We start from the raw sequence: 22,379 nt of genomic DNA, 5'->3' as shown, positions 1-22,379 counted from the left end.
TCACAATCTCTGGACGGACCTCACCAAGATATAACGTGCTAAAAATTTTGGTATGCGGGTTTTGTGACTGAAATCTCCAGGCTTTCTCGGGGTTGGGGTGGGCTACCTCACCCAACCTCCCTGTAGTTCCAGAAGCCTTGGCAGTCACATCTATACCCCAAAGCTGCCACCCAATTGAAAAGCGACTCTAGTCTTACCATCCTGATAAAAAGGCTGGAGCGATAGCACAGCGGTAGGGTGTTCACCTTACAAGCGGCCAACATGGCCGACCCGAGTTCGATTCCTCCGCCCCTCTCGGAGAGCCCGGCAAGCTACCGAGAGTATTCGATATGCCAGACACAGTAACAACAAAGTCTCCAATGGAGACGTTACTGGGCCCGCTCGAGCAAATCGACGATCAACGGGAGGGCCCTGAACAAACACCATGACCTATTAGCACCTGCAAACCATAATGCATAAAAGGGAAAGAAGAGAGAGAACAAGAAGGAAAGTACCTCCCATAGAGGGAGGCTGGGGTAGGGGGTGGGAGAGTGGGTGATGGTGATGGGGAAACGGGGGACATTGGTGGTGGGAAATGTGTACTGGTGGAGGGATGGGTGCTGGATTATTCATTGTATGACTGAAACACAATCATGAACAGCTTTGTGTTGGTCTCTCCACGGATATCCAATTAAAAAAAATTTTTTTTAAAAAGTAATGTGGAGTTTATGCCCAGCTCAATCAGCTTAATCAGTGGCTGAATAAATAGCAGTACTCCTACATTTAAAAAAAAAAGCATTTTGAGGAAGTCATCAGTTAGCTACTACTTGCTAACTGCCTCGCCCAAGCGTAGGCCTGTCTGTTCTGGTGGTGCTGTGGCCTGAACCCTGAGTTACATCATTACATCTCATCAAACATGCCAGGCACGTGCTCTACTCAATGAAGGAGCTCCCTCACTTTCTTTACGCTGTTTGTGCTCTAAAAAAATTAAGTTACTAAACAATTTATTTATTTATTGTGACAAAAGCTCACTGAAATCACAACGGGAAAGAATACTGAGAGTTGGTATCACAACTGTGAACATATGCCGTACAATTTTTAAAAGGTTAGTAAACACCCTGGCACCTGAATCTGACTCAAAATGGTAATAGTCACAGTTTTAACACAAATGCAGTATGTACTGAATGTTTACCTGGTTCATGAAACAACAGAAACTGGAGCCTCAAGAAATGTGCATCCAAAAAAAAAAAAAAAAAAAAAAAAAAAGAAAGAAAGAAATGTGCATTCATTATCACCATAGGCTTTCACATTTAAAAATATGGTTTATCATCATTTCTTGAGAGGGGGTGGTAGCATGCCACCAAGTGCTCAGGGGGCTCTGGGGTCACTCCCAGTGATATTCTGCCAACCGGGCCAGGCGGCTGAAATCTCAAGCTTGCCCTCCTCTGGTCACTCACATCTTTTTTTTTTTTTTTTTAAATATCCAAAACAACCATTATTCTTATAAAGGAATTTTTGCATACCGCATTGGCGGGAGCACTGGCAGCTGTCTTTTCTTCAATTTTACTGTCCGTTTTGGCAACCCGAAGCGAACAAGCAGGATCAGAAGCTTTTTCAACCTAGAGAAGAGAATATTGTCATTACCGATGAGATGTAATCTAATTTATATGCGAACATGTGTACAGATGTGACAAACTCAGAGCTAAGTCTCAAAGTTTGAGATGAAGATTGGAAATGGTGTGAGGAAGCCTGGGAAGGTGACAATCTTCTCCCCTGGCCAGGCCGCCCAGAGGGGCTGCGAGCTGTCTGGGGAGTTCTAGAGTTGGGTGAGTGGGTACGTACCCCAAGGGCACCAGGTCACTGCCCACCCATCCTTCCTGAAGGTGCAGCACAGCCCCTAAGAGTCCCAGGGGCAGGTGGAGAGACACGTGTCTAAGGGACATTGACACCTCCCGTGGGCCAGTTCTGCAAGACAACCCCCATTTCTGCCAGATAATACAGGATTTCTGCATGTGCCGGCAAGGCTCAACCCGGATGGAGAGAATCCACAGGGATTTCAGGACTACTCCCGTCCTTGCAACTGCACATGTAGGTGTGACACGCTGGGGCTCCTTAGCGCAGCTCCTCCCGTGAGAACAACAGTCTCCCTGCGGAACTCTGAAGGAGCCCACGAAGTGGCACAGCCAGCCACAATCACATGCTCTCGTTCATCCCGAAGTGGTCAGTGCCGACCACCATCCCTTATTCAGGGAAAGGTGACCAGAGCCCATAAGCAGAAGCTGAGCGGTAAGAGGCAGCCCCAGGGTAGACAGCTCCCCGCCGGCCACCCCCAGATGGGCCAATTCTCACTAGGCATCACACTCCCGCCAGTGGGTGTCTTGAGGACAAGGGCACAGGCAGCACTGACCCGAGGATGCTGGGTCCTCTACAACGAGCAGCAGTGGAGCCCTGACCCACCACGGTCCCTCCTACTATTTCTCTTTAAGGGGCTCCTCTGCCTACAGGTCAGTGTGTGAGCAAAGACGGAGACACAGGGTCCGAGCAGGAATTTTAAGTTAAGTCCTTGAAAACGGACCGGCAGGACCTCTGGGTGTTTCTCGGCTTCCTCGTCTTGCTCTTCATTTACATTGGATGCAGCATATACTTCGAATTGGCTGAAATCTGCGAAGTTCGGTTGTTCCGGGATCTGCTGAGGTGAGGTACTTGTGTGAGTCATGATGCCATCGGCGTCCACTGGGCGATGGACAACGGGACCAGGCGCCTGAAACGTAACGGAGAACGAGCGGTTACAGGTGCAGTGGTATTACAGCACGGCTTTTGGGCATCCCCCCCTCAGAAAACATAAAGAGGCTGTTAGCAGATCAGTGGATTCAGAGAGGGGAGGGGGGATGCCAGGAGGTTAGCTCTCAACACCAAAGTGCGAGCTGGAGAAGGAATTCCGCAGTCAGTGCGAATGCCTTGCACAAATGAGACACTGCAAAAATGAGCACCAAAAAAAAAAAAAAAAAGAAAAAGACAAGCAAAAAAGTGTATTGACAGAGGGGAGGATATAGCCCTCCTCCAATCACTCATTTTTTTTTTTTAATTGGGTGACTGCTCAGCAGTTGGTTCTTTATGCATTTTAGTGTTTCAGGATGCTGTGAAGAGGTGTGAGGAACAGAGTCCCACCTCGTTGGTGGCTTCCCCCACCTCTTGTCTTCCATTCTCACAGACCAATACCTCTCGAACCTTCCATTTAACATTACGTTCTCTACTTTTGGCCAAGCACTGTGGATACGGGGATGACCGAATAAGACCCATGCACAAGACATGAGATAAGTAAACTGGAGCTACAACAGCGCGAGAAGTTTTATTAGGGCCCAGAACGCCACCAGAAGAAATCAGAAGTCGTTCCTGGTTAAGCTTCAGAAATTCTTGATCTAAATAAAGAATTTAGAACATCTTTAGAGATAGTACAGTGAGTAAGGCTTTTAAGGCACCTTGCATATGGTCATCCTAGGTTTGATCATAGGCACTCCATATGGTGCCCTGAGCACTGCTAGGAGTGATCCCTGAGTGTACAGCCGGGAATAGGCCCTGAGCACCATCAAGTATGGCCCCTAAATAAAAGCCAAAGGCAGAAGAAAGGACTATCTCCTATAAGACTATTCTTCCTTACAGGATACAGAGGATGCTCTGCCCCTTTGCTTTCTTGAGTTTCATTTGCTGCCCCTTGAAGTCACACTCAATACATGCAAGGCTTAGCTCATAGCCCGATGGCTTTGTGGGTTGCTGCTCCTCAACAAATACCACTTTATCTTTCAAGTTCATTCTACTTTCATATTATTTCCACTGAATTATTATTATTAGGCTTCTGAACCATACTATAGGTGCTCAGGTCTTATTCCTGGCTGTACTCAGGGGACCGTGTGCAGTGGTGGGGATGAAACTCAGGCTGGTGGAGTGCAAGGAAAGCCCCTTACCCACTGCACTCTCTCTCCAGTCTACCATTTATTTATTTATTTTTTTGGGTTTTTTTGGGTCACACTCGGCAGTGCTCAGGGGTTATTCCTGGCTCTGGACTCAGGCATTACTCCTAGCGGTGCTGGGGTACCATATGGGATGCCGGGGATTGAACCTGGGTTGGCCGCAAGGCAAACGCCCTACCTGCTGTACTATCCTCCGGCCCTTACCATTAATTTTTATGGAAAAAATTTTTACTGTTTCCAGACTCCCCTCTCATCAGCCCCCAACTCATCAAATCACTCTCACACACATACACACACAACTTAACACACCACTGACACAGTCAAATTCATTAGTAACACTCAGCGGGTTAGTATCTGGAGCTGCTTCTCGAGAAGTCTGCTGCCCAGCTGCAGATGAGACCACGCATTCTACTCTGCTTCTCCACTTTGCCATGGAAGGGACTATCCCTTGGACCGGGGAGACAGCTCAGGCAGTGGCCTGAGTTTGATCCCCAGCACCACAAGGCACCCCTATCACCAGTGCGGCCTTGGTGGTTCCCAACAGTGCCAGCCATGGTCCCTATTAAATCCTGCAATTACTGATAGCAGACACTAGTGGAGATCTTTCGTGAGAGACTTTCTGAGGAAGTGAGCGACACTTGGGCTGAGGGAGAGAGTTCAAAGGGAAAGAGAGCACGGCTGCGGGGCTGTACAGGATGCCAGGGGTTGGACGCGGGTAGGGTTCTATCTCTTCAGTCCCAACCACACCATTTCTGGAGAGGCCCCCAAACAAAACAAAGCAGAAAACAAAAGTGGGTGATATTGGCACGTCTCCTATAGCGCTTCTATTGGGATTGTTGTGCATGATACAAATTAATTCCCCACAGAAACAACTCTTCGGGTTTCATGGCTATTTTTATTGGCCCTTAGAGAGGAAAAATATGGAACTGTTAAAATTTGGTATCTCTCATGAGTAAGAAAAAATTATATGATTAAAAACATGTAAAGAATGGCAAATACCCTGCGTTACTGTTTACTGTTAAGAATCTGACTCAGAAATCTCAGCCAAATTCTTTCATGAGAAAAGGTGTCATCCACTGCACAAACCTAACAGCCGAATCTGGAATGTATCCTGAAACAAAAATGTGTAGGGCCGGCCCAACAAGTCTGAGGTGGTGGGGAGGCAGAGTCGAGATGCGGGACATAAACAGACATCTCTGATCTCCCTCGCCTTTGCTGTTCCTATAAAATCCTCCTCAGACAAGACCTTATTATTTTTAACTGCTAAGAAAGACCCAAACAAAAACAAAACGAGAAATCATTATTAGAATTTTTAAGTTCCAAAATCAGACTTCATTTCCCTGAGCAAACTGTTCATTATAAAAATGACAATCAGGGGCTAGAGTGATAGCACAGTGAGTAGGGCGTTTGCCTTGCACGTGGATGACCCGGGTTCGATTCCCAACATCCCATATGGTTCCCTAAGCACTGCCAGATGTGACCCAAAAAGCAAAGCAAAAAAAAAAAAAAAGGCAATCAGGGAACTGGAGCAACAGCAGGCAAAGGATTTCAATACCTAGCACTCCATATGGCCCACCAAGTCCTGCCAGGAATGATCCCTGAGCATAGAGCCAGGAGACAGACAGACAGACAGACACATATACACACACAAGTCAATCAAACTCACTCTCTCTCTCTCTCTCTCTCTCTCACTCACCTGTGAGGGCTGTGGTCTCGGAGGCACTGCAGGAGGGTGAGTGACTACTCCAGCCTGTTGCTGTCCTGCAGGAATGCACAAGTCTTGGGTTTAGAAAAGGATCATTACTTTGCTAAAAGAACGGACTGGCTGAATGAATGCCAGTAAGTGACAAGACTACTAAGTGTTTCTGATTGAGTACTCGAAGTCACACGTCACCCTGTCAAGCTGCCTCGCTGTGATTGAACGGGCAGACCTAAAGATCTTTCTCAGAGCTCCGTTCTCTGGCTTCGTTGCACGAGGCACCTGAGCAGCCTGCCACCTCCCTGCTGCCAAACTATTGATGCCCTTCGTCCTTTTCTCCTGCATGTTTGATTACTCTCCAGCTATTAGATGTGAATGCTTTCAAATTCTCTCAGTTAATACTTCATTTCTACGTAAATGATTCTCAAATCACAAATCAATCTGAGCCCGAGCAACAGCCTGTTGATTACAGTCCCTTTTCTCATGATTAAGATTCGTAACGTCAAACAGGACACCTTCACTCTCTGACCTAAACTTACTACTTACAGTCAACATAAGAACCAGTGTTATGGCCATGAAGACCTCTGCGTAGTTCAAAGTCTTCTCCCTTACCTCAGCTAAATTACTTGATGTTTCCACATTATTTGCCTAAAATCATTGGAGCGACTTTTTTTTAAAAAATCATTTGTACCTAAACACATCTTAGATTTTTTTTTTTTAAATAAATCCCTCTCATCTGAATTCTTTTAATTCAAAGTTTATCTTCAGACAAACCCAAAGAAAAGGTTAGAGAAAATAATGGTAAGAGAAAATGAGAGCTGAGTAGCAGGTGAGGGTGTCTGCCCTGACTCTCTCGCCCTACCTGTGGTGACGGCAAAGGTCCGATTCATATCTAAAGACGAGGACCGTGAGTGGGAGGGCTGAGGCCGGGGCGGGGGAGGTGGTGGCGCCGTGTTATCGGGCGACGTTCCTGAATGAGACCTGCAAAATGGACCCCGTTACCACTGGTCGTGTCACTGATAAGAGAACTTCATTCTTTTCAGCATTCAAGCTTGGTTAGGCAGCAAATATCTCACAGGTAAACTATGTTCTCCAGTAGTTATACACAGTACAATAAAGACAGCACCATCTATGATGCGCACTAATCAAGTGGCTATTTAATGTGGCAATTTTTTTTTGTTTTTAGAAAGTAGAATTAACACATTTAATAAAATCTCAAAGAACTTAAAAGTTATTTATTAAGCTGAATCCAAGGTGGACTGCAAACCTAGTGTTTCCCCACAAAGGTAGTATTAATCTGAAAACAATTCTCAAAAAAGGAAAAAAAAAACCGCTACTTTCAGATATGGTTAGCTTTCAACCGCTTTAAAGCCTGGAGTTTGGTTAGTGAGGAGGAACTGCGCCGAGCTCCTTGAGGTGCCCATTCCTGGGTTACCACAGGCCGTCCCGTTGTAGAGGTGAGGAGACTACTCATGCTGGACTCACCCTGGAGATTCACTTATTTGCCACCAAAATCTTCTAGATTCTGAAAAGAGTCTCAGGGACTTTGGTAATCTGATCCTCACTTAGAGGGATGAAAAGCAGAATAAAGTCCAAGATGACTTAACAACTCGAAGGAACACAGGAAGAGCTATAAAAGGCAGCAGTCTTTTGATGCAGTAGCACTCTGGAGATTCTGTTCCACAGCCGCTCCATATCCGCCTGGAGCGTGACAAAGGCTACTTACCGTGGGCAACGGTGGGGGGGGGGGGGCACAGAATCCTCCGACCCCCGCCCTGCCCCGTCAGTGGTTGGTGACCCCCTGGCAAACAAAACCCTCAGCCCACTCACCCGTCCTCACCTCTGTGCCCCAAGGTGGTATCAAGGGTGAGTGAGTAGCACGCACAGGACTGTGCGTGGGGATGGCATTTCAAAATACAGAATTTCTTTTTTGGGGGGGGGGGTGGTCTTGCCAGAAGGCCATGAAAGGAAGTCTGCACATTCATTTGCAGATGTTTACCAATAGAGAAAAGACTTTATGAAGGATAACAACTGATTTGTCCTTTCTCCCTGGCCAGGAAGTTATCAGCTTTTAAAATCTTTCACAGAAATCAGGAAAACAAGAAGGGCTCCTTTTGTTTTCCTATTAAAGTTGGAAAGAAGCAAAATTACTTTCCTGTTACACATATACTTTTGGGTAATAAAGTCTTCAGAGAATGAAAGAACTGATAAATTGAGAAAAAATAATTTGTGCTGTTATAATTTGACATATGAAAATGTACAGAGATATTTACATTTTTATTGAGAGAAATACTGACCTCTGCCGAGCTACATTGTTTCCAATCTGTTCTGGGTCCGAAGTGAAAGAGTCTGAACTACTGTAACCATCTGCTGATAAATGGGAGACGACAGCCTATTTAATAATCATCGTATTTTTCACTTTTTACTTTATTGTAGGATAACAACTGATTTGTCCTTTCTCCCTGGCCACAAGGAGCTTAGGTTTATCAGGTTACACCCATCACAGTGCTCTTGAGGCACTCCCATTCCTTTGTTTATCTGTAACCACTTCTCTATGCTTTCTTCCCCAACCAGTTAATCAGCTTTTCCTTTTCCCCCTAATCAGACTCTGTTAATTTGTAAGTCAGATCCTTCTAGGACACTGAACTTGTATTGTAAGTTAATATGCCTTTCTCCTCTCCTTATGTCTTATGAATAGTTTACTTTAAAGCAATGTCCTTTTTGTATAGATACAGGAAGACAGTTAATATTATGCTTTTGTAACTTAGGATTTAATTGGCTTTGAATATTATTCACTCCCGAGCATCTGCTTTCTCAACTTAAGCCTCAGTTGCCCTTAGTTCCTAAGCACCCCAAAAACAGGGTCCCGACGAGAGACTGAATGGACCAAGGGCAAGCTGTAGAGCTACCCTGGCATGGAGATGGCCCAGGCCAAAGTGCCACGATTCTTAACTATAAGTTAAGAGCTTAATCATAGACAAATGCTGTCATGATCCAGAAGTAACAACAAGACTAGGATCCTGCTAGGGATAGGAAAGACTATCTGGCCTGAGCACTATAGTCTGAGATCAAGATGTCCTAGGAGAGCAATTCTATAAGCTTACTGTATCTCTTACTGTGTCCATACAAAATGATTAATATTATGAATGCTTATATGTTTGTTGGACAAGAAGAGGAGAAACACACTCAGAGGATTCCGTTCTAGGGTGGGTCGACCTGCTAAATGAGAATCTGTCCTAAAAGTGGCTTTCCCCGAGGGAAAGAACTTTACCCCTATTTATTGTGACCACACCTATGTGTAATTGTTACTCCAACCCCTCATGCTGGGGGATATAAGACAGTAAGAGTGGGCTGGGGGGAAGCAGAGAGAGACAGGAGTGAATGGAGAGAGGATTGGAATGAACTGCAACTAACATCAACCAGCCTGGCCCTCATTCCTTCCTTCGCCTGCCCATCGCTAGCGACCTCCCTGAGGTGGTGGAAGTGGCCGGAGACTACCGAATGCGGGCGGCGGGAGAGCTAGACCGCTGCTGTCTTTTTGTGTTTATACACTTTATCTGCCCCAAACTAAGTATAACTGAACGATAGTTTCAAACCAGACAGTCAACAGTCAACCTATAAAAAGTTGAAAATAATCAAGTAAACCATATCGTACTTACATAACAAAATACCATGCAAACAGAAGTTACGCTCAAGAAAAATTAAAAGGGAAATATACAAAAGAAGTTACATGAAAAGTAGGTTACAAAAGTGCATAGCGACAATTTCATTTTATGTGAAAGCACAAAATGCAAAGGAAAAGGATTAAAGTTGACAATAAATGTTAATCATGGTCACTCCTCTAAGAGAGAGATAACGAGTAATTTCTATTTTTTATAATTTTCTGTTTGGTTTTTTTTATGACATTTGTCCATGACGTGTGAATGACTTTTATAATGAGGACATTCTTGAAGACCAAATACAGGATATTTGAGATAAAAATCAATTAGTAAATTAACACGGGGCTGGATGAAGATGAGTGTATGGGCTTAGTATGCCAGTGTTGTGAGTCTCAAGTCACAAGTTCGAATGCCCTGAATCCTGCACACTGGAGCAAGGTTGGGTAGAAGATCTGCGTGGGATCCCTGGAGCCTTAAAGGGCTGCCAGCCCCAGGGCTGTCAGCGCCACAGAGAGGAGGGCTGTGATCCGGAGGAGCCCTCATCCAGCCCCACGGGAACAGAACCATAACCCCATGACCGTGTGCCTGAGTGAGGGCGTGATCCCCACAAGAAAGAGTGCAGGCCCTGCAGTGAAAGGAGTGCATGCTTCAGGTGAGCGATCCCCCACCCTCCCACCCTGCCCCCAAGAGCAGAGCATCACGCCAAGCACACGGGTGACACCTGTGTGTGACACCTGTCATCACAACAGCAGTGATGGGAGGAAGATTAAATACCAACGACAGAAATAAAATATGCTTAAAAATAATAAAATATCAAATTAGCTGAAGGTTCCCCCCACCTTTTTTTTCTTTTAAATTTTAGTACTCCCCCACCAATTTTCTCTTGAGGAAATAACATTTTCAATTTTCTTACTACTCAAAACACACACACACACACACACACACACACACACACACACACAAGGTTGTGATGTGTAATAAAGAAATTTTGTTTGTTTTTTTTTTGGGGGGGGTCACACCCAGCCGATGCCCTGGCTCTGCACTCAGGAATCACTCCTGGCGGTGCTTGGGGGACCATATGGGATGCTGGGAATCGAATCTTGGTCAGCCGCGTGCAAGGCAAGCACCCTACCCGCTGTGCTATTGCTCCAGCCCCAATAAAGAAATTTTAAAACAGAAACTCTAGGGATAATTTGAACTATACTACTAAGTACTTTCAATATTAAATTGAACGGGCTAGTCATTTGGTTTAGTTACAGTTAAAAATATATTCCTGGGGCTGGAACAATAGTACAGTGCATAAGGCATTTTGCTTTGCACACGGCTAATTTGGGTTCAATCCCCAGCATCCCATAAAGTCCCCGGGCACTGCCAAGAGATACTGAGTGGAGAGCCAGAAATAACCCCTGAGTATTACCGGGTATGACCCCTACCTCACGCCCCTCCACCCCCAATGCTTTTCCTTTTCCTATTACTGAATTCTTTATATGGTGTACAAATAATGCTGAACCATATTTCCATTTGGGAGTTCAAACAAGCACCTCAAACTTAGGGTGTCTGAAACAGCTTCCTTTTCTGTCCCACAATGAGCTGAGATGGAGGCTAAAATTCCTCTCTCTTTTTTTTTTTGAATTCCAAAGTCGATCGTGACTGCGTTGCGGCCATACAACGTTCCAACACCCATCCCTTCGCCAGTGCACATTTCCTGCCACCGAGGTCCCCAGCTTCCCTCCCGCCATTCTGACCACACGCTGCCCTCGCCTCTGCCGGCCAAATCCACTCACTAGTTCTGCTTCAAGTGACTGACTGCCATTTCTTCCCAACAGAGAGCAGGACAGCTTCCACAGACAGTGCACCGTGTCCTAACTGCCCTTCCCTCAGATCCTAACGCACACCGCGAAATCCCTCATCTCCAAGTCTTAACTCAAATGCCACCACTTGGCAAGGCCGCCTCTGACTACCTTATTTAAAATGTCACGCTTTCCCGACTTTATTTTTATCAAGGGTGATAACTGCCTCCTAGGATATGAATACCTTTTTCCCCTTCTCTTTCTTTTATCTGCTTTCAAAATGTAGCTTTCTTCCTCCCAGCCCCCTTCCCTATTTTAAGTACTATTTAGCCCCTAGTGTCTAGAACAGAGCTTGGCACAAGCGTTAATTAACACTGCTGTAATGAATAAATATAAACAGACGTTCTTGTGAGAAAGAGGGGAAAAAAAGGAGAGCAGGGGAAAGAGCCAATGGACTGAGAGTGACTAATGAGGCAGATGTGCCAAGAAGCAGGTCAGGGAAGTGGGCCATGGTGGACGCACGCGGAGGGCGGGTGGGCTAGGAGCTGGCTAGGCCTCTCTTCAGTAAACACCACGTTATTGGCTATATATTCAATTATTCGGACTCTAAACCCAGATTCAATACGTTTCAAACGGAACATGTAATATCACCTTCCACTTACCTACAGTATTCCCAGAAGTAAATTTCACCGATGAATTTATCTTGTTTTCTTCGGAAAGGTCAGAAGTTTTCACAAGTAATGGGCTAGTGGGATTAGTATGATCTAGTAGAGAATTAATAGGTAAAAGTACAAAGAAAAAAAATAAGTATCCGAATAAATTCTTAACCCCAAAGAACAATATCTCATTTAGCTATTTCAGAGAAATAGCAGCTAAATCCATAGACCAGAACACAAAGTCTTATTTTTAGTGAAAACAAATAAGAATTTTGTTTCTGCCACAACAAAAGAAATCTTATACTGAAATGGTCAATGTGTATAGTCATCCTTAGTTCTTTTTATCATTCTATTGCAATTAAAGCACCACACAAATGGCTATAGAATAAATCATTTTGGTGGCGTCTTTCTGCTTTGTTTTGGGGGCCATAACAGCGGTGCCGGGAGATCCCTGGCTGTGTGGCACTCAGGAGTTGCTCCCGGTGGGTGGGCTGGGAAACAGGTGCCCAGGATGGAATGAGGTGCCAGCACGCAAAGCATGTGTCTCAGCCCATTCGGGCTACAGACCCAACCTCTGCTGGTGTCCTTATACAAAAAATAAATCTACCTTTGAGAAACCTTAACGAAAACATGGAACCTGAAATGAGAGAAACTTGAGTTCAAGAAACAAAACAAAAAAACAGATAACTGCAAAGTCTTTTTGTTTTCACCAGGCCTATCTCCAGCCAAGCTCAAATCCCCCGGGGCCACTCCTGGTGAAATCAGGGTCCTTCACTACCAGCCACTGACCTCGGGGCCCTACAAATGTCAGCAAGGTTCCCTACCACTCGGGTCATTTCCTCTCGAGATCTATTTTAACACACACGCTTCAGTTAAAATTTGAAGACACTTCAAATCACACTAGTAATCATAAAAACTCATGGAGGTACTATAAGTTACATTGCCCAAGTGTCTATACTTTAGAACTTTATGATTTAAATGGAATAGATCCCTTTAAAAATAACATAAAAAATATATACATACAGGTGTATTGTAGAAAGTACTATGTGAAAAAATGAGCAGTGATGAATGAAATCTGAACTGATAGAATAAATATTTGTATTATCCAGCTCAGTACTAAACTAAAATACACCCATGCAACAGCATGCTTACCACTGCCAGTCCTTTTAAGTTCCATTTCCTGCATGTGAATTTTGCTTGGAGTCATGCGAATAGGGACTGGATGAACAATAGCGGTATCCTAGGAATGATGGGAGGAAATACAGAATTTACATTAAAAACTGACAGAACTGCTAGCAAGACATGTTCAAAATAAACATTTTTAAAATCTGGTGAGCAGATTTTTTTTTAAGGCAAGCATCAAAATTAAGTTTTTAGTTAAAAGTTTTACAATTATGTTAAAATGTCAAATTCACTCAATTTGTCTAGCAATCTGATTTTTTTTCCCAAATAAAAAGTACAGGTTAGGGGCTGGGAATGTGATAATACAGGCCTTGTATGTGTGAGGCCCTGGGTTCTACCCCAGGTATTGGGGGGAAAATAGTGCACTTTAACTTTTGTGTGACTAAGACATGAAGGAAAATGATTCTATAAAAAAATACAGTTTCGCACATTATCCAAAGGCAAAGTTCAAGATGAAATTATACAAACCAGAACCTTTGAGATGAAACAACTATTTCCTGAGAATTCGAAAGATTAAGAGAGCTCAATTTTCACTAAACTGTTCAAGACTATGTGACACTATTGTTTGGGGAGTGGGGTGCAAAACAAAGTTGGGGAAAATTTACGTTATTTATCTTACCATAGTCATCTAATATCTAATAGTCATCTAATATCTAATAGTCATCTAATATCTAATAATCATCTGCATGTTTCTATAAAATCAGAATTAAAAAGTTTAAAACAGTTGGAAATAAGTAACCCTTGCTTATATTTCAGGAAAAAATCATATATATATACATATATGTGTGCGTGTATGTGTGTGTGTATAGATGTGTGTGTGTGTGCAACTACAAAAAAGAGAAATTTGTGAATATTTTATTCATTTGCCCAACAACATGTAAATTAATGTCCCAACAAGGCAATTTTCCTTTTTCTTTTCTTGCGCTGATTCAGCAGTGCTCAGGAGCTACACTCTGCACTGAGGCAGTGTTCCTGGGACCATCAGGTGCTGGGGACACACCTGGGGCTACTTGGATGCCAGACCAGCAAGCACCTTACCCTCTGTGATGGGCAGGAGAACAGAGCACTCAGACTAAAGTTCTCAACCTCCAAACGAGAATCACAGAAGCGTCCAAAACACTTTCTGCTAACTCTTCCACTCTCTGACTCTTGAGGAGATCAATTACTAATCACGCAACTCTATCACGTATTGGGCTACCTAGTTTTATGCAATCCAGCATTTTATTTACTATGCTGCCAGTTTCTGTACTTCCTAGGTGCACTATCTTCTACCATTCTGTCTGAATCGAACCCAACCTACTTACCACTCTGTGTCATTAAGTTTTGGTTCAGGATGTCACCTGCTACCTTTCTCTGGATCCCGTCAGTGTTCCCCCCTGTTGTCTAAGTGACATTCCCCACCTACCTCATCTCCCCATCTTACCATGGTACTTATGTTAGCTCCTCCTATAGATGAGATTAAGTTCAGATCCTCAGCATAAAAAGCATAAGATCTTTCCAGTCTGGTTTCAACTATATCCTTTAGCTGCTGTCATGTCCCCATATACATCTACTCTTATCATACTACATTGATCCGGCTTATGATACTCTCTCGGGTTAACGGTCTGTCCATTCTGCAAATTCCTACTTCACTTAAGACTACATATAAATATAAGCCTCGTGAAGAGTTGCTCAAATATACTGATCTGAATGAGTTCTCTGCTTAATTTTTCTAGGGTTATAAAGAATAAAGATTAGCTCTCTGCTTTTTCTACAGTTCTCTGTAGAAAAATTAGTTTTTTTAGAGTTATTCAGATTAATAACACAATTAGCTATATTATAATCATCAATTTATGATAATAATTAGATTTGATCTTTAATAGATCCAGTCTTAATGACTTTTTTTTTTTTGCATTTTTGTATTCCTAGAAAATACCAGAAGCTCTAGAAAGGAGGTTGCACTAAATCAGGTGACTGAGTTAGGCATAATCAGTGATCAGATTTATTCTCTTTTCAGTACTATAAATTCAAGATCAGGCAAAAATCATGACAGAGACTAGGGCATTGTACTTATATAAGTCTAGAATTTTCTAGCAGAAGTAGATTCTACTGGGGCTATTAACTGGTGAACAGTTCAACAAAGCAATCAAATTTCTGAAAATAAGAGCATCATTAACTTGGTTTTACCACAATTATGAGGGTCTAATAATTAACCATCTCAGTTTGCATGTGAGGTCACTACACTGTGTGGTAGCTGTCTGTCTCCATAACCAAAACAGCCGGGTCTTTTCAGACTTTCATTTTACTGAGCAAATGTCAAATCGTCTAACTTTATCTCTGCAGAAGTATTTCATTAAGTATTTCTAAGTCTGTAAGACATGTTTAATTCATATTTGAACTGTAGTGGTTCCCCGCCCCCCCTTCTCTTCTAATTTGCATAGACTTCCGACTTCCGAATCCTTACTGATGTAAGCCTTGTGGAGGCTGACATGGGACCACGGCTCAGCTGTGTTCTGCACACAGACTCAGTGTGTCAGTAACTGAAATGAAATTTGGGCCTCAGTGGGAGCGAGTCAAAGATTAAACTAAAATTACTAGCTAGGGAACAGAATTCTTATTTAAGTTTGCCACTATAAATGAAAGAAAGGTATTTTTAGGTACCAGATTATAAATATTTAAGACTGCCAACTCCGCCAAATTTAAGAGGTTAGCGATCTAAATTCAAGTTTAAAATGTCAGTGAGTTATCTTTTACTTTCTAAAAGCCTCCTACCAAAGGAAAGTACTGAGTCACATATTTGAAATGGTAGAGCTAAAATTTACAAATTTTGAGACAGTTCCCAAGAAGTTACAAGGACAGCCCTGTTAAGTGGAACATTTTTTTTCTGCATGTTTTCATCTGTCACAAATCAGTTTATTTTGCCTCTCAGTTCTGATTCTGATTTTACATGTTGTTTTCTTATCTGATCTGACGAAAAGTCCTAATACTAACAAGATTTTTACTCTCTTAAAAGTTGTGGCCTAAACTGACCCACTGCTACCCCTCAAAAAGAATACAGGAAATAAGCTCAGGTGAAAGTTTCTTTCAGCTTCCAGTACCTGTCACTTCCCTGTCACTTATAGTTACTAATAAGTAGTAAAAGTTTAAGTACTTTCAAGAAATTTTCCTTCATTTTTCAGAAATAAAAATATTCATGCCCTGGGAAAATCAAGAAAAGCAAATGACACAGATTACCTACAAAGTAACTGGGCTCCTGAATAATAATACTATTAGAAAATACTTAAAACACTTCCATACAGGGACCAGAGAGTAGTACAGTGGGTAAGGTGCTTGCCTCGGACACACCGACCCAGGTTCAATCCCGGGCATCCGTAAGGTCCCTTAAGCACTGCCAGGAGTGACCCCTGAGAGAGAAACAGTAGTACGCCCTGATTATGCCAGGTATGAACCTTCCAAAACCAAAACACAGTAACTAAAAAAAGAGCTTCAGTGGATATTAGTGAAGGAACTGGTATTGGAAATTACATGCCTGAAATGCAATCATAAATAGCTTGGTAATTCAGGGTGACTCAATTATAACAAAACAAAACAAAAAGACAATTCCATACATTATCTGTTTGAACTCAATGTGACAGCATCTTCGTTTAAGAGATAAAGTCATAAAACATATTCAAGATCCATTAATTTAAATTGTTGGAGCTATATTAGTACCCTCTTACAAATCTACATTAAAAAACAATACTGATTTTATATTTTAGTAATAAGTTATGCATTTGGTCAGAATCATCTAAAAATAATCAAGTTACTTTCTCCATATCTTCTCACTCAACTCGTTAAAAAAACTAAAAACCCTACCTTTACTTATTTTTCCCTTCCTACACAATTAACTTTTCTTTCCGAAAGGTGCTTATTAGCATGTCTTTCTCTTTAAAAGAAATAAATAAAAAAGTGGGTGTGAACAGTGAGAATAATTATCAGCTAAGGTTCTGATGTTTTCAAATAATATGAGGGACAGGTGAGGTATATTTGAAATTAGTTCTATGAGAACAGAATTTGTTTTTAAAATCAGGATGTGAACTTTGTAGCATTTTTGAAGCAACACAGTGATCACAGTAAGACAAGACAGAGGCTCCTTTGCACAATGGGAATCTGAAACCAACAACTCTGCATTGTTTTGTTGAACTTGATTCTCTTAAACAGAACTCAACATACTAATTCATTCAAAGCCAGGCCATCTGGACTGTTAAAATAAAGATGACATTGCATATTTACATACATAGTACATACTACATGATGTTTAAGCATACAAAAGAGTATTTACTCAGTGCTGATACACCAAAATAAGTAGCATATGTTTAAAAGAAACATACACTAAATTAGTGAAGGGAAACAAGGTCAACTAAATCAACTGTCACAAAATGCTTTTTAAGACACATGTACCAGGTTTTAAAACACAGTTTTCTCTCGCCAAAATAACTAGAATATACAGAGAATGGTTTAAAAAAAAAAAAGTTCTTTCCACCATTAAGCACACACAAACTGAAAAGCCTGCCGGTTTCCCTCTAAGCACTCCACTGAATCATGCACATCAGCTAAAAAACCATAATGAATGGAAATTTGTGTTAATAAAATTAATTTCAAACAAGCAAGCTAAGTGATTGACTTACAGGATCAGCTGGTGCAATGTTAGAATCAAATTGGGTCAGAGTTTGTGAGCTTGAAGAGCGTTCACTAAATGTCTCCCACTGCTGAACAGACAGAGGAGAGACAAGTCAGCATGATGAGAAAGATGGAGGAGAAGATCACTAGAGAAGACTGAGCGAAGTACTTCAGAGGTTGCACTGCAAGTTGTGTTTCAGAGGCCTGACAAAATTCTGTCGTTTCTAGTTTTCTGTAAACATCTTAAGACTTAGCTCCGCTGGGTCATCTTGTAATGGAAGGTGAGTGGCTTCACAACCAAATGTACTGCAACCCTCTATTTCAATCTCTACATAAGAGATTCAAAGTCTTGCAAAATTAAAAATCAAAACACAGGATACAGATGGAGTCTGGGTGTTGTAAACGGCAACGAAATTAAAATGGAAAGGGGTTTGTCTTGACTAGACAAAGGTTTAACTTCAAATCCCTTTAAAACTCATTCGCCACGCTCAACTTGAGCATCAAAACATTTGGCCAAAACAAAGCAAGTCAGTGTGACTTGCCAGTGCCACCCCTGAAAGATGATTTCTACTATGTTCGTGCACGTACTTTCTATGCATGTATGAATATCTGATAAAATATCATTAAGATAAAATGCAAGGAGTTCTGGAATGAATTGTTTGTGCTGCTTCTGTCAATCTGTAGCAAGTCAACCCCTGCAATGAGCACTACGGACAGGGCCATGCCAGACCACAAGACAGAACTGCCAGTCAGGCACCCCCCGCCCACCTCATGCGGCCACAGGGAGAGCAAACCAAGCATCTGAGAATGCGTTATCTGTAGAAAATGTATTTTGATATGAAATACTATTCCTCTCAAAGAGGCATACAAATAATCAAGTTTCTTAAAATTGGTGGAGTGATACATCAATACGAACTTTAGGAAATTTCATTTGATTTGGAGATTATTATTGATGTAGAATTTTCTACAAAAATTACATTAAAATTTCCATTAAAATTTGGTTAAAATGATCAGCTATCCTCTGAGGGAAAAACAACTACACATATACAATATATACACACAAATGTTTACACATAGACACACTACCCCATCAAACTATTCTTTTATAATTCCGTGTGGAAAAGTATACATTTTTATGCTTCAAAGTTCGGCTTACTATTTAAAACAGTGATATTCAATTTGTAAATATTAGCAAATGGACACACTGATAAAAATTATGTACGAAAATGGCTAAAACCTGCTAAGCTCTTCCTACAGATTAGTTTTGAAATTATAGAAATTAATATATACTACCACTGGTGGATTTCAGGTGTTTACTGAATAAAGCAAACCCATACTAATTCACTTTGATCATGAGAACCACTTCAAGGACATGAATTACCGATGCCTGTTACTGAAACTACCTCTTCAATAATTACAGCTGGATAGTCTAGAAGGCATTTTAAAAATCTTCCTTATCAAGCTGTGGAAAAAAGCTTAAGTGCAAGAGATTTTTGCTGGAAAGAAAACATTTACCTATTTGTTGGCATAGTTTTAGTTGGTTCCTAAGACTATCAGGCTATCTGAAGAGCTAAGAGACGCTCTTCTCTTCGGAACTTTAGTGTAAGGGTTAGGAGCAAGGCTGCAGAACCAGGCTACCGAAATCCTAGTTACAGTGTACAACCTTAAGCAAATCATTTAACCTCTCTGTGCTTCAGTGTCATCATCTGTAATATGACATTTTAATAATACCTCCATTGTAAGAATGCTATGGGGACTTAAAAAGTTAACCATATACAAGTAAATTTCTGAATAGTAGAAGTGTTCAATAATTGTTCTGAAGTATAATTTGTGTTATTATTATTAGTGTGATCCCCTAATGCGTCTCACACACATTCACAGGTGCTGAATAGACATTTGCTGAAAGAGTATTATTGCTTTGCGGAAGAAAAAAACACTGAACTTTAATTCTAATTTACCTAAATAAAAATTTTACTAATATTACAATGTCTTAAAAATCAATGTTCATTTCAATATTTTGATTTTCTTTGCTTTTCCAAATACAGTAAAAACAATTGTGCCATTCATGATGTGGTTAACAGATATTACCAAACAAAACTTGTTATGAATATATAAAAAGGAAAATTAAACTACGTACAACAAGGGGCTTGGAAGGGGCTTCCATTCCTAGTCCTTATTGATTACACATTTTAATTAAATACGGTTTTAAAAGTTTTACAAAAAAATTGCTTTTATTTGTGAACCTACTATAAAGAAATAAAAATACTCATTTACTCTGATATTGTTTTTAAAAATAAAATAAATGCCAAAATAAGTTGTTTTAAGAATACTGACTTTCTTCTCTCATAAAGTCTATCCACTAGGAAATTCTTTTGAAAATTCCTCCCTTTAGAAAAGTTTATATAAATGAATCACACCAACGGAATGAGCACTAGCATGATGCTTGTGTCTGTTACAGTGTCAGGAAGCAGCATCAAGTACTTTAAACCTGCCATTTATTTCTTTGTTTTTAAGCTTTTCAAAGTTAACTGGCGTATCTTTAAGCTATTATTTTTCTGGCTTTGAAAGGCACCGAAAGAACTGAAATTTAAGAATTTTTCCTGGAAAAGTCAACAAGCTTTTGTATTTATATACTACCTTAAAGTAAAAAATTTAAATGTTTAAGACAAAAATGTCACTTTTCCATAGATAATATTCTAACAAGTCAAAGTAGTTTTCAAATAGAGCTTTACAGAACACTAAAGTTTAACAGGGGTGCTTGAGGAGAAAGGACTTGGGCCTCTTTAAGTCTGTAGGTGTTCTTTTTTACATAATGGATTTTCAAAGCAAAGAGGAGAGAGAGTCTTTATTTGCTCAAATTGTTTTGCACGCTGTAATGGTGTCATAAATGACATAGCTTTAACATTTAATAAAGATCAAATCACTCAATTTGTACTGAATAAAACTATAAATTACAAGGTAGCAGAACCTTCACGTGGAAAGTGACTTCTAATGCTAAGATCCATATAATATTACCGTATCCCCTGCTTGCAGGAATGAGGCAGTGTGTGTAACACAGTAAGGATGGCAGTGGACTGCATGTCAAAGGATTTGTGGGTAAATATTAAGCCCCTGGCCCTCTCTGGCGAGGAGATATTCACCCTTCTAATGACTAGCTCCATGCATCTTCCATGTCTAAAGCACCGGGTTTTAGTTGAAATCAGTGGTAGAAACCAAATGGTACTGTATATGTATACATATATGTAGATATATGTATACATATATACATACATACATATTACATATATGTATGAAAAGATACTTTATAAGCCTCAAGAGTTTTAGGAAAACATTTCTCAGTCATCTTTAATATGTACTCTTGACTATGCATCATGCTAGGCTACATGCCAAAATATCTGGACTATCTTACCTTAAAACAGCAAATAAAGATAGAAAAGGAAAGTTTTGCTAACCTCACTGCTCTGATTCAGCTCGGGCCAAGTCTGATTCAGTGATGGCATGGAGGGGGACTTGCTTGGAGGCGCTTCTGCGGGAGAGCCTGAATAACCTACCTCACCTGCCTGATCCCCCACACCTGCAATTTAAAAACAAGGAAACAGTTAAAAAGTGTATTTCAGTTGCTGAGTGTACTTCACAGTTAAGCATATTAAAACACATTTTTTTTTTAAAGACTCATGGAGTGAGCTGCTGGAAGCGGACAATCTGGTGGGGATGTGGTCCTGCAACATGGTATACCTGAAACCCGATCTTTAACAGCAGGATTGTAAATCAGTGTTCCCAAAAAACAAAACCTTACAGAACATTTTCACTAATTATGAATGATCTGAGCGTTTCTTTTCTCATGCTCCCAAAATAAACATTTTTAAATAACCAGGCCAATATTTATTCTTCCTATTTTTTTCTCTAGCTGCAGCTATAGCTTTCTATGAAAACAAAGTCTAGTTTGGAATATTTTAAAAGGGAGTCACACTTGACAATAAAGTAAACAGTGAGTCACGTTCTAATAAGAGATGTGTCTGCAAAGCAAATTACATAGAGAAAATAAACTATTACCCCTCCCCCAAAGAAAAGTCCATTTTAGCCAAATAAAAATCCCTCAATATTCTCTCATAATATGCTCTGAAAATGGATGATTTATATGGATTTATTCACATTTCTCTGCAAAGCTACTCTTGGTACTGAAAAGGCCTATAGAATTACAAGGCAGACACCAAAAGGAGAGAAGAGAACCAGGCACCGGCAGAAAGCAAAGTCAATGAGTCCAGAGGAAGCAAACATTTCTCTTTAGGCTCAGATCTACATATCTGTGGCTACAAAACCAGGACACAATTTAGGTTGCTTTTATTGTGTGGCATCCAATCTTTTTTTACCGACTTAAGGCTGAATTGAAAGTATCTCTGAAATTGTAGTTTAAAAATAGAAGGAACGCCAATGGTAACTAAATTCTGCTGCCAATCTTGCAAAAAAAGTTTTACATGGCTTTAACTAAAATCCCAGCATGAAACCACATTAATTACCAAATTAATAGGCGCACATAATCTGCTTAGAATCTGTACTAAAAATGTGATTCTACTCACTGACATTGGGCAAGTTGAATAAAATGGCATAATTTTCATCAGAAGGAAAAACATTTTCCCTTAAGGTGGCACTATTTTCTTTCTTCTTTGGGGCTCTATTTTGGGCCACACCCAGTGGTTCTCAAGGGCTTTCTTCTGGCTCTGCATTCAGGGGTCACTTCTGGCAATGCTGTGGGGGACCATAGGTGGTGGCAGGAATGGAATCCAGCCCTACCAGCTGGACTACTTGGA

At 41.0% G+C, this 22,379-nt stretch overlaps 1 protein-coding gene across 6 annotated transcripts in view; it reads right to left on the bottom strand.

Moving 5' to 3' along the window:
• REPS1 (RALBP1 associated Eps domain containing 1) overlaps positions 1-22,379 on the bottom strand; it is an 86,840-nt gene that overhangs the window by 4,582 nt on the left and 59,879 nt on the right. For 2 of the 6 annotated variants that reach the window (XM_056126150.1, XM_056126153.1), the window contains exons 9-17: positions 21,024-21,145; positions 17,580-17,660; positions 12,904-12,991; positions 11,758-11,859; positions 7,944-8,016; positions 6,509-6,627; positions 5,644-5,708; positions 2,555-2,740; positions 1,503-1,598 (exon numbers count right to left, since the gene is read on the bottom strand). In XM_056126150.1, coding sequence (XP_055982125.1) covers positions 1,503-1,598; positions 2,555-2,740; positions 5,644-5,708; positions 6,509-6,627; positions 7,944-8,016; positions 11,758-11,859; positions 12,904-12,991; positions 17,580-17,660; positions 21,024-21,145 — 932 coding nt within the window. The remainder of the gene's footprint in view (positions 1-1,502; positions 1,599-2,554; positions 2,741-5,643; positions 5,709-6,508; positions 6,628-7,943; positions 8,017-11,757; positions 11,860-12,903; positions 12,992-17,579; positions 17,661-21,023; positions 21,146-22,379) is intronic. The other 4 variants (XM_056126151.1, XM_056126152.1, XM_056126155.1 and 1 more) reach the window with 4 other exon arrangements.

This window comes from Sorex fumeus, unplaced genomic scaffold (genome assembly GCF_029834395.1).
Source record: "Sorex fumeus unplaced genomic scaffold, SorFum_2.1 ptg000061l, whole genome shotgun sequence".
Lineage (NCBI taxonomy): Eukaryota > Metazoa > Chordata > Mammalia > Eulipotyphla > Soricidae > Sorex > Sorex fumeus.
Note: the sequence above shows the minus strand (reverse complement) of the source record. Positions and strands in the feature narration are given on the sequence as shown.